We start from the raw sequence: 17,659 nt of genomic DNA on the forward strand, positions 1-17,659 counted from the left end.
GGACTAGGTGTCACATGCCATATTGTCCTCCTGGTGTATAATGCCGCCCGACACAGAAAGATGCCAATCAGTGGTGTGGGCAAGTTATACAGAGCTGATCATTCAGAGAACTGGTAAATCTGCAGCATAGAAGACAAGGACTTTATCAAAACTCATACCGGAAGAGGGTGCCCTCTAAAATGTCCAACGATTTTCTAAAAGCAAGGTAAGGTTGTAATTAGCATTAAGCACCTTTCCGTATGTCTTAGACAAGCCTTGTTCATATCCTGTTAGGTTATGCAAGAGAGTAGGAGATGTCTTACAAAAAGCAGCATTGCTTATATAGCAAGTGTGTCAACATAAGACCGTCAGTGGCTTTCTGTGCGGTCCTCTACAATCTGGTCACAGACAGGCCTAAGGGTACCGTTACACTATACGATTTACCAACGATCACGACCAGCGATACGACCTGGCCGTGATCGTTGGTAAGTCGTTGTGTGGTTGCTGGAGAGTGGTCACACAGACCGCTCTCCAGCGACTAACGATGCCGAAGTCCCCGGGTAACCAGGGTAAACATCGGGTTACTAAGTGCAGGGCCGCGCTTAGTAACCCGATGTTTACCCTGGTTACCAGCGTAAAAAAAAAAAAAACAGTACATACTTACATTCCGGTGTCCGTCAGGTCCCTTGCCGTCTGCTTCCCGCACCGACTGACTGCCGGCCGTTAAGTGAAAGCACAGCACAGCGCGCTGTGCTCTGCTTTCACTTTACGGCCGGCAGTCAGTCAGTGCAGGAAGCAGACGGCAAGGGACCTGACGGACACCGGAATGTAAGTATGTACTGTTTGTTTTTTTTTTACATATACGATGGTAACCAGGATAAACATCGGGTTACTAAGCACGGCCCTGCGCTTAGTAACCCGATGTTTACCCTGGTTACAAGCGAACGCATCGCTGGATCGGTGTCACACACACCGATCCAGCGATGACAGCGGGAGATCCAGCGACAAAAGAAAGTTCCAAACGATCTGCTACGACGTACGATTCTCAGCAGGGTCCCTGATCGCTGCTGCGTGTCAGACACAGCGATATCGTATGGATATCGCTGGAACGTCACGGATTGTACCGTCGTAGCGACAAAAGTGCCACTGTGAGACGGCACCCTAACAGTGTATTTTCCATGTTAGGGAGTAGAGTACAACCCCTGGAAAAAATTATGGAATCACCGGCCTTGTTGCACCACCTCTGGCTTGTATAACAGCTTGCAGTCTCTGAGGAATGGACTTAATGAGCGTCAAACAGTACTCTTCATCAATCTGGCTCCAACTTTCTCTGATTGCGGTTGCCAGATCAGCTTTGCAGGTTGGAGCCTTGTCATCGACCATTTTCTTCAACTTCCACCAAAGATTTTCAATTGGATTGAGATCCGGACTATTTGCAGGCCATGACATTGACCTTATTTGTCTTTTTTCGAGGAATGTTTTCAGTTTTTGCTCTATGGCAGGATGCATTATCATCTTGAAAAATTATTTCATCATCCCCAAACATCCTTTCAATTGATGGGAAAAGAAGTGTCCAAAATATCAACATAAACTTGGGCATTTATTGAAGATGTAATGACAGCCATCTCCCCAGTGCTTTTACCTGACATGCAGCCCCAAATCATCAATGACTGTGGAAGTTTGCATGTTCTCTTCAGGCAGTCATCTTTATAAATCTCATTGGAACAGCACCAAACAAAAGTTCCAGCATCATAACCTTGCCCAATGCAGATTCTAGATTCATCACTGAATGACTTTCATCCAGTCATCCACAGTCCACGATTGCATTTCCTTAGCCCATTGTAACCTTGTTTTTTTCTGTTTAGGTGTTAATGATGGCTTTCGTTTAGCTTTTCTGTATGTAAATCCCAATTCCTTTAGGTGGTTTCTTACAGTTCGGTCACAGACGTTGACTCCAGTTTCCACCCATTCATTCCGCATTTGTTTTGTTGTACATTTCCTGTTTTGGAGACATATTGCTTTAAGTTTCCGGTCTTGACGCTTTGATGTCTTCCTTGGTCTACCAGTATGTTTGCCTTTAACAACCTTCCCGTGTTGATTGTATTTGCTCCAGATTTTAGACACAGCTGACTGTGAACAACCAACATCTTTTGCAACATTGTATGATGATTTACCCTCTTTTCAGAGTTTGATAATCCTCTCCTTTGTTTCAATTGACATCTCTTATGTTGGAGCCATGATTCATGTCAGTCCACTTGGTGCAACAGCTCTCCAAGGTGTGATCACTCTTTTTTAGATGCAGACTAACGAGATCTAATTTGATGCAGGTGTTATTTTTGGGTATGAAAATTTACAGGGCGATTCCATAATTATTTCCTCAGAATTGAGTGATTCCATAATTTTTCCCCTATGCTTGGTTAAAAAAGTAACCATTACTGACTACCACATTTTTTGTTCTTGATTTCTTTTAGTGTTTCTTAAAGCCAGAAAGTTGCCATTTGAAATGACTTTAGTTTTGTGCCATGTCTGTGATCGGCTTTTTTTCTACAAAATTAAGCAACTGAATGAACATCCTCCAAGGCCAATTTTTTGCCACTTTTTGCCAGGGGTTGTTTTGTCAGGTAGCACCTTTGGGATGGGTAACTCTTATTGATGCACTGTGTGGCCATGTCATCTAGGTAAGGAGATGAAGTAAATACGTGGCTGTGTGTGAGTGCTGCTAGAATCATTGTAGGTTAAGGGAGAAATGTGACTGTCAGCGTCTCACGTAACTACACTGGGCAAAGCTGGACCTGTGGGCTCTTCCTTTCTGGATATGAACAGAAGAGAAGAGCACCTCTATCCCCGTTATGGGTGGTAATAATAATAATAATAATAATAATTTTTATTTATATAGCGCCAACATATTCTGCAGCACTTTACAATTAAGCGGGGACACGTACAGACAATAAATTCAATACAAGTTAGGACAATTTAAACAGTGACATTAGGGGTGAGGTCCCTGCTCGCAAGCTTACAATCTACAAGGAAATGGGGGGGGGGACAAAATAGGTGAAAAGTGCTTGTTATACTAAATATGGAATCAGCACCTATTAGATATTTAGGTTATGATGTTTTAATGAAGCCAATTGGGTTTTTTCCAATCTGACAATGTGGCCCTTAGACCCCCCCAAAAAAACGATAAGAGCAGAGGTGTACAGAGTGTCCATTTTTCCTTGCATTAAACATATGACCCATTGATTTCAACGTTTGAAACATTTCCCTTCACTCGCACAGCCACAGGAGGTGGAAGTGATCGTGTATGCCACCAATGTCAGCTGATTGTGAGGCCAATAACAACCAAGCCTATAAAAGGAACAAGTTTAAAGAAGAACTTCCATCAAAGTTTTTATCCTCCTAATACAGATTGCAATCATCAGATTATAGAGCACTGCGCACTTACAATTTCTCATTTTGCCTTTCTACCCAACTAATTCTACTCTTTTCCATTAGGTGTATGACATGATGTGATTAAGAATTGAGAATCTGAATCTTTCTAAGCGCTATGTAGAAACAGGAGATCTCATTACCCTATATGAGTCATAACTCACTGCAAGAGTCCCTAATAGGGTGGAGGAGGAGCAGCTGGGACAGGAGTTAAAGAGGGAAATTATAAATGTAGGGACAAGATACTTACTGTTTCTACATAGAGAAAAGAAAAGAATTAGCTGGGTAGAAAGGCAAAATGAGCAACTGTAAGTACACGGTGTTTTACAATATGGTGATAGCAATATAGTAAAGAGGATAAAAACTTGAGTGCATCTTTAAAATTTTCTGTGCTGATCTTCAGGCAGGTAGGAAGGTAAAAAATTGGTTATAATTGGGGACATTCTGTAAATTAAAATTGTCTGTAGCAAACAGACCACATACAGAACGTCCAAATGCAATCTACCTTTAGAAAGGGTGACAGTGTAACGGGTTTCTGCTTCATTCACATGGACTTTAATGCAGGTCTTGTTGCTCTGGAGATCCACATTTATGTGGGTATCATTTAATTTCTCCTTGAAGAATGAGAAGATGTCAAACACTGTAAAGCCTTCCAACTCCTTAAGCTTCTCCTCACTATCCACCTGCGTCACTCGGATCATCCTGCTGCTGTTCACCCGAATCTGTAGGAGAGAAAAGCACAAAACAAAAATATAAAATAAACTCCTAATTATGCAGCTGCCAGTAAAGATTGATTGCAGACTAAATGTACTACAACGATACATCACTTCAGGATTGTGTTCTCACAGTACCAACGAATAAGAAAAATTTTTTAAAAAAAATCAAACTAAATTGGGCCTATCACCAGATTTCACAACATACATGGCATTCAATATTAAACAGATCTCTTAGACCTGATGAGTTTGGTGTATTTTAAAATCCATGCCAGAATGGCTGTATGACCCTGATATTAACCCCTTCATGCCATATGAAGTACATTTACGTCATATGTCGTGTCCCTGAATTTGCGTGTACTGCAAACCACCATTTTTCCAGACCGATTATGGCTGATTTATCATGTGCCTGTAAACTGCCAATCTCAGACAGCGGCATTTAACATGCGCCAACATGTGGATGCGCGCCATTCCACCCACTCATCGGCGCACCTTTGACATGATCATGGGGTGCTGACAGGCTGCCATGACAGCTGGGGATCTGGGGAGACCTCCACGCTTGTCATGACGATCCTCCTGTGAAAGCCAGCGTTTATCAGGGACATCAGCACTGCCATATACATGACAAGTGATCAGACAAAGCACAGGTTCAAGTCACTATTAAATCCAGTTAAATGGGAAGAAAAATGTTCTTAAAAATATGAAAAAAAAAGGAGTTCAAATCACCCACTCTCCTTCTGCCTCCTTAAAAAATTTTAAAAAAATACACATTTGATATCGTTTGGTTTGTAAAAGTAATCAAAATATAAAATAAATTAATTTGTTTGACAAATGATGTAACAAAAGAAAAAAAAAATCTAAAAGCCAGTATTACGTTTCTTTTGGAAGCTGCAAGACTGCAATAAAAGGCGATCAAAACATCATCTCTATTCCCAAAATGGTATCAGTAAAAATGTCACCTCACAAAAAAATAGCCCTCACACAGCCCCATATCCCGAAAAATGACGTTACAGGTCTCAAAAAATGGAGACACTGAAAAAAAATGTTTTTCTTTTTACAAATTTCACTCATTTTTTTCCACCACTTAAAAAAACTACCGGAAACATGTTTGGTACGTGCGTAATCATATAGTGAACATGGTAAACAATAATAAAAAATTAAAAAAAAAAACAATTGTGGAATTGCACTTTTTTGCAATTTCAAACACGTTAGGAAGTTTTTTCCCGCTTTCCAGTGCACCACATGATAAAATGAATGCGGTGATTCAAAAGTACAACTCGTCATTGGCTGGATCGGATCCAACTGCTGGTATACAGGGAATGCAGCGTCCATCATTTCCATGACGATAGATGATGGAATTTTTATTGTGTAAAAAGCCCTTTAGCTAAAAAAAAAATAAAAAAATCTTGTTTTGTTTTTAGCCACCTACGTCTTTAAGATATTTCTTGCTACAACAATTAAAAAGTACAGATTAAAAAGTGTATTTACACTGGAAGTTATTGTAATCAAGCGTTTCTAGCAGCGTTTGGCTCATGATTACACTGCAGTGTAAACAGGCTGCCAATTATCCTATGAATTGGGAAAAATGATTTTTTGTGCTGCACAAAAGAGCTTCCTTCTAATAGCCGCTCATGGCAGCCTATGTGCACTGAGTAATATGCTACAGATCCTTCAGTGCACATCATTACACCAGGCCTGTATAGACGGCGTATTAAACGACCGCCATTTGGTAAATGTTTAGCGCCACAAGGACACTGAGGTTGATCAGATAAAGACATCACTATATACAGTGACGGCTCCTACCTGTACTTTCGTCCAAACATCGTGCCACTTTGGCTCCGACGCTTTATTGTAGCAGAAGTTCTCGGACGTATTGTAAGTGGCAGACTTTCCTTCCAACAGTTTTATCACCTTTACTTGGTTCCCTGAAAAATAAATTGTAAGATATAAAAACAATTTACAAAGTTACAAATAATCGTAATGTTTCAAAAATTAATTTATATTACAAAATATTCTAGGTGAGCAGCTTAGGGTGCGTTCACATATACTGACAATGCCGAGAGGGGAAGCTGTACAATTACCTAAGCATTTGATTTGTTCTTAAAAGGTGTTTTCCACTACTAAGACAACCCCTTCTTGATCTGAATGTTTGCCCTTGTGACCACTCATACTCATGTCCCGTGCCGGCGCCGTTCCAGCACTCGTGTTCCCGGGGCTCTTGGGAGGTTGTTATGACACGTGAGCCCGATGCCCAATCATCGCTGGCGTCACAGTCACCGTCTTCGGAGGTATACGTAATCAAGAGGAAGAGGGCGCTGCGGCTGGCCGCTTACTTCCTTTTGATTACAAATATGTAAGAGCTGCAGTTCACAAAATTCATTCATGAAAAAAAAAAAAAAAAAAGAAAGCCAGTGCATGAGATTTCTGAAACCTGATAGCTGTGTTTTACAATACCTGCAAAAGCTTATTATTACATAGCCTAAGGGTATGTTCACACGTTCCTGATTTCCATCCTTTTTTTTTCAGGACTGTTTTTTAAAAAACTGCAGCTCTTGGCAGAAAACGCAGGTCTTTTTTTGGTCCTTTTTTTGATGCGTTTTTTGATCCTTTTTTTTATGCAGTTTTCTATGCAGAGTCTGTGTGTTTTCTAGGAAGTTTTTTAGGGTTAAAATGGCTGAAAATACCCTAACCCTACCCCTAACCCTACCCCTATTCTAACCTTAGTGGAAAAAAAAAAAAAAATTCTTAATTTTTTTTTATTGTCCCTACCTATGGGGGTGACAAAGGGGGGGGGTGTCATTTACTATTTTTTTTTTTTTTTGATCACTGAGAGATTATATCTCAGTGATCAAAATGCACTTTGGAACGAATCTGCCGGCCGGCAGATTCGGTGGGCGCACTGCGCATGCGCCCGCCATTTTGCAAGATGGCGGCGCCCAGGGAGAAGACGGCCGGACGGACACTGGGACGCCGGGTAAGTATAAGGGGGGGAGATTAGGGCACGGGGGGGGGGCATCGGAGCACTGGGGGAGGGCATCGGAGCACGGGGCGGTGGGATTGGAGCACGGGGGGGCGGGATCGGAGCACGGGGGGGCAGCCACACTCCGCCCACGCACTTCCGCCCGCTTCCCCGCACTTCCTGCTGCAGCGGTTCTGCACCACAAACCGCAGTAAAACCCGCAGATATTTTTTTCATCTGCGGGTTTTACTGCGGGTTTGACCTCACAATGGAGGTCTATGGGTGCAGAACCGCTGCGGCTCCGAAAAAAGAAGTGACATGGTACTTCTTTTTTCCCGCAGCTATTCAGCGCGGCTTTTTTTTTTTTTTTTTCCGCATTGTGGGCACAGCAGTTCCTGTTTTCCATAGGGTACAATGTAATGTACCCTGCATGGAAAACAGCTGCGGACCCGCAGCGGGAAAATCGCGGCAATTCCGCATGAAAAAAAGGATCGTGTGAACATGGCCTAAGTGTTTAAAAAAAAACATTGAGTTCTAACGTTTTAGAATCAAAAGGGTTAGTGCATATATGGCAGAACTACTTTGGAATACACTGTGTAGAGAATGTGGTAACACCACCTTTCATGTAAAACCAGCTCTGGAGGTGGATTCTTATGCAGATCAGTGTCCGAACCACAGATTTCATTTACATATAAAGAAAAACGTGGATTTCTCTAGAATAAAATATTGGATCATAAAAATTCCTATGACCTGCATGGTCGTATAGATGGCTTCGGAGAATTGGTCCTACTGACAGATTCTGCAGATATGGCTGGGGTCACACTTACGAGTATAATGTGAGAAACTCGCACGAGTCTATCGCATCAATACCTGGCACTGCCGCCGGCACTCGGGACCAGAGCGTGCGGCTGCAAGTATTTCTATACAGCTGAACACTCCATTCCTGAGAGCCGGCAGCAGCCGGGTATTGAAGCACAAGTTTCTCGCATTGCACTCACAAGTGTGACCCCAGCCTATCTGTGAAACTTGATCCGAGCATGGACAACAATGCAGGGCTCACAGAGAGTCTCCCAAACACAACTCCACAGCCTCATGTATCCTAGGGACAGTGCTTCATCGACATCTGCATGACCCCAAATTGTGCGCAGACTGGTGGAGGTCCCAGTCCTGACACCCACACCGATCAGCTGTTTGGCTATGTGCACACGTTGCGGATTTACTGCGGATCCCAGCGTTTTTTTCTGTGCACAAACGCTGCAGTTCCACAAGTGATTTACAGTACAATGTAAATCAATGGGAAAAAAATGCTGTGCTGATAGTGGGGAAAATTCCGCACGGAAAACGCTGCACATTAAAAGAAGGAGCATGTCATTTATTTGTGCGGATCTGCAGCGTTTTTGTACCCATTCCATTATAGAAATCTGCAGGGGTAAAAACACATGAAATCCGCAGTAAATCCGCACCTGCGTTTTCTGCTAAGAGATGCAGAATCCGCACAAAAAATCCCAGAGGCAAATCCGCAAAGTGTGCACATAGCCTAAGAACTGTGAAGCTCAGGAGACAGGAGTGTGCATGACACAGTACAAATGCATTGGGTACAAGCTCAGGCAGGAGATGCAAACTTTCAAAAAGGTCTTTTCTGCCAATGTTAGAGGTCTTAGGGTCCGGACCCCACAGATCTGATCAGAATAAAAACGTCCTAAATTATATTAAAAGAATTAACCTAGAAATAAAATCACACCAAGGGCTCAAACTCACATGCGAGAAACTCGGATGAGCCTCGCACGTCAATACCCGGCACTCAGGAGCGGAGCGTGCAGCCGCATAGGAATACATGGAGCCGCATGCTTGGCTCCTGAGTGCTGGGTATTGGCGTGCGAGACTCATCCGAGTTTCTCGCATGTGAGTTTGAGCCCAAAGGGTTATTTACTCTTACCAACTCTGCACAAAATGACATACATGTACAACAGCGCTGCTGTCACAATGTGTGGAGGGGGCTCAGGAGCTGACCTCTCTCTCCACAGTAGATGGCGGCCATGTTGCAGATGGTATTTTCCAATCAATCTGACAACAGCATTAAAATGGAGCAGTTGCTATTTCTTTGGCGCGCCGGCTCCTATTATTCAACCATGGGGGTACCGATAAGTAACCATAGCTGTCAGAGGTCCCATTTGCTGCCAGCTTGGCACTTGTGGATTTTTTTAGTCACACCTCTCTAAAAGAATGCAATAAAAATCTATCAAACTGTTGTATGTACCAGAAATTAATATCAATGAAACCACCAGATCACCACGGAAAAATAAAAAACGTTAGTCTCGGAGGATGGCAATCCAAACCAAATGTGCTGACCGGAGAATATGGCTGCCAGAATGTTTTTACCATCACTTTGTCCTCTGTAAAAGCAAAACTCAAAAAGACTATGGCGGAATTGCATTTTTACACCATTGTTCAGTACATTATATGGTAAAACAAATGGTGGAATTCAGAACTACAACTTGTCCTGCAAAAAGCACCATCACAAATCTCTACTGATGGAAAAATGAAGGACGTGACGGCTCTTAGAAGGGGCAATCCGAAGGCGAGAGCTCGCTGCAGAGGGCAGAGCGCCGGTCACCCTGGGGCAGCGCTGCGCCATGGCGGTGACGATCTCGCCCGCTGAGCACGCACCTCACATGGGGTGTGCAGTCACCTAATGGGGTCCTCATTGATGCCATTGCTTCATGTGTAACCTCACATGGGGTGTGCAGTCACCTAATGGGGTCCTCATTGATGCCATTGCTTCATGTGTAATATAAGTGAAGAGCAACTTTAATGGTCCGGCAGACTGGAGGCAGAGCCAGGACCCTGGTGGGCTGCAGGGTCGCACCCCACACCCAGCAATAGGGAGCACTAAAGGGGTCGCTAATAGCTGGGGCTCTATGTGCTCACAGGCTGCACACAGGGGCCAGGACCGCCTGTCACGGCACACATGGGGGCAGCCATTTTCCGGGAGGCGTCGTGTTCCCTGCACTGAGGCTGAGCAGCACTGTCCGGCCGCCTGCAGCGTGCACAAGACCGGGCGGGCTCCTCGTTACCTGCTGCCGGAGCACACAGTGTCGGGGCCAGAAATAACAGCACAAGCACCGCCGGCCTCATCACTCCACAGCCAGACACTTCTCCCGCCATAACCATGGACTCAAAAGAGCCGTCCGACCGAGGCGTGGAACGCAAACACTTCCGCAGCGTGTCACCAGACCATAGCAGGGCCGATGCTGTGTGATGACGTCAGGGTCATGTGATCGGGTTTATAGTTACACGGATGAAGGGGCTGAGGAGACGTCTGTCACATGAATGGCGCTTGTAGTACCACAAAGCCCCGGCCGGGGGCTCCACAGAGCATGTTAGGTTTAGGGCGACCAGTGGTCATTCTCCCTCTAGTAAGCCCCCGGTCCCTTTCTCATGACTGATGTAGACCGGCTGTGGAGGCGTCACGTAGACCCGTGCTGGTAAAATGACGACCCCATTACAGTCACGAGGGTCCATAGGTGCCCTGCTGTCTAGCGTGCCAAATTTTCTTTAGCCCCTTTACCCCCAAAGGTGGTTTGCACGTCAATGACCGGGCCAATTTTTACAATTCTGACCACTGTCCCTTTATGAGGTTATAACTCTGGAACACTTCAACGGATCCTGGTGATTCTGACACTGTTTTCTCGTGACATATTGTACTTCATGACAATGGTAAAAATTCTTTGATAGTACCTGCGTTTATTTGTGAAAAAAACGGAAATTTGGCGAAAATTATGAAAATTTCGCAATTTTCCAACTTTGAATTTTTATGCAATTAAATCACAGAGATGTGTCACACAAAATACTTAATAAGTAACATTTCCCACATGTCTACTTTACATCAGCACAATTTTGGAACCAAATTTTTTTTTTGTTAGGGAGTTATAAGGGTTAAAAGTTGACCAGCAATTTCTCATTTCTACAACACCATTTTATTTTAGGGACCACATCTCATTTGAAGTCATTTTGAGGGGTCTATATGATAGAAAATACCCAAGTGTGACACCATTCTAAAAACTACACCCCTCAAGGTGCTCAAAACCACATTCAAGAAGTTTATTAACCCTTCTGGTGCTTCACAGGAATTTTTTGAATGTTTAAATAAAAATGAACATTTAACTTTTTTTCACAAAAAAATTAATTCAGCTCCAATTTGTTTTATTTTACCAAGGGTAACAGGAGAAAATGGACCCCAAACATTGTTGTACAATTTGTCCTGAGTACGCTGATAGCCCATATGTGGGGGTAAACCACTGTTTGGGCGGATGGGAGAGCTCGGAAGGGAAGGAGCGCCGTTTGACTTTTCAATGCAAAATTGACAGGAATTGAGATGGGACGCCATGTTGCGTTTGAAGAGCCACTGATGTGCCTAAACATTGAAACCCCCCACAAGTGACACCATTTTGGAAAGTAGACCCCCTAAGGAACTTATCTAGAGGTGTGGTGAGCACTTTGACCCACCAAGTGCTTCACAGAAGTTTATAATGTAGAACCGTAAAAATAAAAAATCATATTTTTTCACAAAAATTATCTTTTCGCCCCCAATTTTTTATTTTCCCAAGGGTAAGAGAAGAAATTGGACCCCAAAAGTTGTTGTACAATTTGTCCTGAGTACGCTGATACCCCATATGTGGGGGTAAACCACTGTTTGGGCGGATGGGAGAGCTCGGAAGGGAAGGAGCGCCGTTTGACTTTTCAAAGCAAAATTGACAGGAATTGAGATAGAACGCCATGTTGCGTTTGAAGAGCCACTGATGTGCCTAAACATTGAAACCCCCCACAAATGACACCATTTTGGAAAGTAGACCCCCTAAGGAACTTATCTAGAGGTGTGGTGAGCACTTTGACCCACCAAGGGCTTCACAGAAGTTTATAATGGAGAGCTGTAAAAATAAAACAAAAATTTTTTCCCACAAAAATTATTTTTTAGCCCCCAGTTTTGTATTTTCCCGAGGGTAACAGGAGAAATTCGACCCCAAAATTTGTTGTCCAATTTGTCCTGAGTGCGCTGATACCCCATATGTGGGGGGGAACCACTGTTTGGGCGCATGGGAGGGCTCGGAAGGGAAGGAGCTCCATTTGGAATGAGGACTTAGATGGAATGGTGCAGGTGTCACATTGCATTTGCAGAGCCCCTAATGTACCTAAACAGTAGAAACCTCCCACAAGTGACACCATTTTGGAAACTAGACCCCCTAAGGAACTCATCTAGATGTGTTGTGATAGCTTTGAACCCCCAAGTGTTTCACTACAGTTTGTAACGCAGAGCCGTGAAAATTAAAAAAATCTTTCCCCCCAAAATTATTTTTTAGCCCCCAGTTTTGTATTTTCCCGAGGGTAAGAGGAGAAATTCGACCCCAAAAGTTGTTGTCCAATTTGTCCTGAGTACGCTGATACCCCGTATGTTGGGGGAAACCACCGTTTGAGCGCATGGCAGAGCTCGGAAGGGAAGGAGCGCCATTTGGAATGCAGACTTAGATGGAATGGTCTGCAGACGTCACATTGCGTTTGCAGAACCCCTAATGTACCTAAACAGTAGAAACCCCCCACAAGTGACCCCATATTGGAAACTAGACCCCCCAGGGAACTAATCTAGATGTGTTGTGAGAACTTTGAACCCCCAAATGTTTCACTACAGTTTATAACGCAGAGCCGTGAAAATAAAAAATCTTTTTTTTTCCCACAAAAAATATGTTTTAGCCCCGAGTTTTGTATTTTCCCAGGGGTAACAGGAGAAATTGGACCCCAAAAGTTGTTGTCCTATTTGTCCTGAGTACGCTGATACCCCATATGTTGGGGTAAACCCCTGTTTGGGCACACGGGAGAGCTCGGAAGGGAAGAAGCACTGTTTTACTTTTTCAACGCAGAATTGGCTGGAATTGAGATCGGACGCCATGTCGCGTTTGGAGAGCCCCTGATGTGCCTAAACAGTGGAAACCCCACAATTATAACTGAAACCCTAATCCAAACACATCCCTAACCCTAATCCCAACAGTAACCCTAACCACACCTCTAACCCAGACACACCCCTAACCCTAATCCCAACCCTATTCCCAACCGTAAATGTAATCTAAACCCTAACTGTAACTTTAGCACCAACCCAAACCGTAGCCCTAGCCCTAACCCTAACCCTAGCCCTAACCCTAATCCTAACCCTAGCCCTAACCCTAGCCATAACCCTAACCCTAGCCCTAACCCTAGCCCTAACCCTAGCCCTAACCCTAGCCCTAGCCGTAACCCTAACCCTAGCCCTAACCCTAGCCCTAACCCTAGCCCTAACTCTAACCCTAGCCCTAATGGGAAAATGGAAATAAATAAATTTTTTTAATTTTTCCCTAACTAAGGGGGTGATGAAGGGGGGTTTGATTTACTTTTATAGCGTGTTTTTTAGCGGATTTTTATGATTGGCAGCCGTCACACACTGAAAGACGCTTTTTATTGCAAAAAATATTTTTTGCGTTACCACATTTTGAGAGCTATAATTTTTCTATATTTTGGTCCACAGAGTCATGTGAGGTCTTGTTTTTTGCGGGACGAGTTGACGTTTTTATTGGTAACATTTTCGGGCACGTGACATTTTTTGATCGCTTTTTATTCCGATTTTTGTGAGGCAGAATGACCAAAAACCAGCTATTCATGAATTTCTTTTGGGGGAGGCGTTTATACCGTTCCGCGTTTGGTAAAATTGATAAAGCAGTTTTATTCTTCGTGTCAGTACGATTACAGCGAGACCTCATTTATATCATTTTTTTATGTTTTGGCGCTTTCATACGATAAAAACTATTTTATAGAAAAAATAATTATTTTGGCATCGCTTTATTCTCAGGACTATAACTTTTTTATTTTTTTGCTGATGATGCTGTATGGTGGCTCGTTTTTTGCGGGACAAGATGACGTTTTCAGCGGTACCATGGTTATTTATATCTGTCTTTTTGATCGCGTGTTATTCCACTTTTTGTTCGGCGGTATGATAATAAAGCGTTGTTTTTTGCCTCGTTTTTTTTTTTTTTTCTTACGGTGTTTACTGAAGGGGTTAACTAGTGGGCCAGTTTTATAGGTCGGCCCGTTACGGACGCGGCGATACTAAATATGTGTACTTTTATTGTTTTTTTTTTTTTATTTAGATAAAGAAATGTATTTATGGGAATAATATATATATTTTTTTTCATTATTTTGGAATATTTTTTTTTATTTTTTTTTTACACATTTGAAAATTTTTTTTTTTTACTTTTTTACTTTGTCCCGGGGGGGACATCACAGATCAGTGATCTGACAGTTTGCACAGCACTCTCAGATCACTGATCTGACATGCAGCGCTGCAGCCTTCATAGTGCCTGCTCTAAGCAGGCTCTGTGAAGCCACCTCCCTCCCTGCAGGACCCGGATCCGCAGCCATCTTGGATCTGGGGCTCGAGCAGGGAGGGAGGTAAGACCCTCGCAGCAACGCGATCACATCGCGTTGCTGCGGGGGGCTCAGGGAAGCCCGCAGGGAGACCCCTCCCTGTGCGGTGCTTCCCTGCACCGCCGGCACATCGCGATCATCTTTGATCGCGGTGTGCCAGGGGTTAATGTGCCGGGGGCGGTCCGTGACCGCTCCTGGCACATAGTGCCGGATGTCAGCTGCGATACGCAGCTGACACCCGGCCGCGATCGGCGGCGCTCCCCCCGTGAGCGCCGCCGATCGCGCTGGACGTACTATCCCGTCCATGGTCATAGGGGCCCACCCCACATGGACGGGATAGTACGTCCGATGTCAGAAAGGGGTTAATTATTATAGTTTTGTCCTTTGGGGGGTTTTTTGCACACCTTTTTTTTTATCAAAAACATTTTTTTTCTTTAAAAAATATATATATTTTTGGAGTGCTGCCTGTTTTTTTTCTGATTTTCTACTTTGGAGGTTTGGACATCACCCTTACAGGTTTATTGCACCCGTTCTTTTTGGTAGCGCTGCCAAATTTCCTTTAAATTATTATAGTTTTGTCCTTTTGGGTTTTTTGCACACTGTTTATTTAAAAAATTCTTACATTTTTTTTTCATTTTTAAAAAATTTTAGTTTAAAAAAAGTGGACTTTATTGCCCAAATGGCATATACCATTTGGGCAATAAAGTCCACTTTTTTCAAACTTTTTTTGTGCTGTTTTTCATTTTTTTACTTTATAGCTATATCTATCTGTCTATAGATATACAGTGGGGCAAAAAAGTATTTAGTCAGTCAGCAATAGTGCAAGTTCCACCACTTAAAAAGATGAGAGGCGTCTGTAATTTACATCATAGGTAGACCTCAACTATGGGAGACAAACTGAGAAAAAAAAATCCAGAAAATCACATTGTCTGTTTTTTTAACAATTTATTTGCATATTATGGTTGGAAATAAGTATTTGGTCAGAAACAAAATTTCATCTCAATACTTTGTAATATATCCTTTGTTGGCAATGACAGAGGTCAAACGTTTTCTGTAAGTCTTCACAAGGTTGCCACACACTGTTGTTGGTATGTTGGCCCATTCCTCCATGCAGATCTCCTCTAGAGCAGTGATGTTTTTGGCTTTTCGCTTGGCAACACGGACTTTCAACTCCCTCCAAAGGTTTTCTATAGGGTTGAGATCTGGAGACTGGCTAGGCCACTCCAGGACCTTGAAATGCTTCTTACGAAGCCACTCCTTCGTTGCCCTGGTGGTGTGCTTTGGATCATTGTCATGTTGAAAGACCCAGCCACGTTTCATCTTCAATGCCCTTGCTGATGGAAGGAGGTTTGCACTCAAAATCTCACGATACATGGCCCCATTCATTCTTTCATGTACCCAGATCAGTCGTCCTGGCCCCTTTGCAGAGAAACAGCCCCAAAGCATGATGTTTCCACCACCATGCTTTACAGTAGGTATGGTGTTTGATGGATGCAACTCAGTATTCTTTTTCCTCCAAACACGACAAGTTGTGTTTCTACCAAACAGTTCCAGCTTGGTTTCATCAGACCATAGGACATTCTCCCAAAACTCCTCTGGATCATCCAAATGCTCTCTAGCAAACTTCAGACGGGCCCGGACATGTACTGGCTTAAGCAGTGGGACACGTCTGGCACTGCAGGATCTGAGTCCATGGTGGCTAGTGTGTTACTTATGGTAGGCCTTGTTACATTGGTCCCAGCTCTCTGCAGTTCATTCACTAGGTCCCCCCGCGTGGTTCTGGGATTTTTGCTCACCGTTCTTGTGATCATTCTGACCCCACGGGGTGGGATTTTGCGTGGAGCCCCAGATCGAGGGAGATTATCAGTGGTCTTATATGTCTTCCATTTTCTAATTATTGCTCCCACTGTTGATTTCTTCACTCCAAGCTGGTTGGCTATTGCAGATTCAGTCTTCCCAGCCTGGTGCAGGGCTACAATTTTGTTTCTGGTGTCCTTTGACAGCTCTTTGGTCTTCACCATAGTGGAGTTTGGAGTCAGACTGTTTGAGGGTGTGCACTGGTGTCTTTTTATACTGATAACAAGTTTAAACAGGTGCCATTACTACAGGTAATGAGTGGAGGAAAGAGGAGACTCTTAAAGAAGAAGTTACAGGTCTGTGAGAGCCAGAAATCTTGATTGTTTGTTTCTGACCAAATACTTATTTTCCACCATAATATGCAAATAAATTGTTAAAAAAACAGACAATGTGATTTTCTGGATTTTTTTTTCTCAGTTTGTCTCCCATAGTTGAGGTCTACCTATGATGTAAATTACAGACGCCTCTCATCTTTTTAAGTGGTGGAACTTGCACTATTGCTGACTGACTAAATACTTTTTTGCCCCACTGTATCTATAGATAGATAGATATTAGATAGAATATATCTATAGATAGATCATACCAAGGCCGATGTTTAGTGATAAACATAATAAAATGGTACATAAAGAGTTAAATAAAGACACACACAAAATCTGTGTGCACACCTTCAGGATTTCTCCTTCGCCACATTGGGGACACAGGACCATGGGTGTTATGCTGCTGTCGCTAGGAGGCTGACACTAAGTTGAGACAAAAAAAGTTAGCTCCTCCCCTGCTGTACACACCCTCGTGCTGGCTCCAGGCAGAGACCCAGTTCAAGCTTAGTGTCCGTAGGAGGCACACTGGGTCTGCTATTCAGACCAGAACTTTTTACTATTTAACCTTTCTACCAAGACGAAGGGGCGACGGAACCTTTCAAGGCTCCGATCTCCTCGAACCAACAACAGGCGAGCACGGGAGTGTTACCTCTCCGTATCCTCTCCTGTGACGTGGGATGCCACTGCCTGAACTGATTCTAGGGGCGACAGGCCCCTTCAAGGGCACCGATCTCCCCCCCCTCCCTTAACAGTCGAGCACTGGAGTATCACCTCCACGTATCCTCTTCTGCAACCAGGCCTATTGCCGGACATTTTGCTCTGCCCACCAGTCCTTACCCTTGGATGTCCAGAGGCACTCTCCAGCGTGGCGTCCGTGCAGCCCCCACTGCATCACCACTGAAAAGAGAGGATGATGAAAGGAGGCGGACGGTTCCTCTCCATCCCCCTTTCAAGGGGATGGT

At 43.7% G+C, this 17,659-nt stretch overlaps 1 protein-coding gene across 1 annotated transcript in view; it reads right to left on the reverse strand.

The window, feature by feature from the left end:
• The window catches only part of NEMP1 (nuclear envelope integral membrane protein 1), a 57,631-nt gene extending 47,335 nt beyond the window's left edge, over positions 1-10,296 (reverse strand). Inside the window, 3 exon segments of the mRNA XM_069758534.1 lie at positions 3,911-4,127; positions 5,922-6,043; positions 10,152-10,296. Of these exon segments, the coding sequence (XP_069614635.1) occupies positions 3,911-4,127; positions 5,922-6,043; positions 10,152-10,248 (436 nt within the window). The 5' untranslated portion in view covers positions 10,249-10,296.
• Between the last annotated feature and the right edge of the window lie 7,363 nt (positions 10,297-17,659).

Source organism: Ranitomeya imitator, chromosome 3, assembly GCF_032444005.1.
Source record: "Ranitomeya imitator isolate aRanImi1 chromosome 3, aRanImi1.pri, whole genome shotgun sequence".
Classification (NCBI taxonomy): Eukaryota; Metazoa; Chordata; class Amphibia; order Anura; family Dendrobatidae; genus Ranitomeya; species Ranitomeya imitator.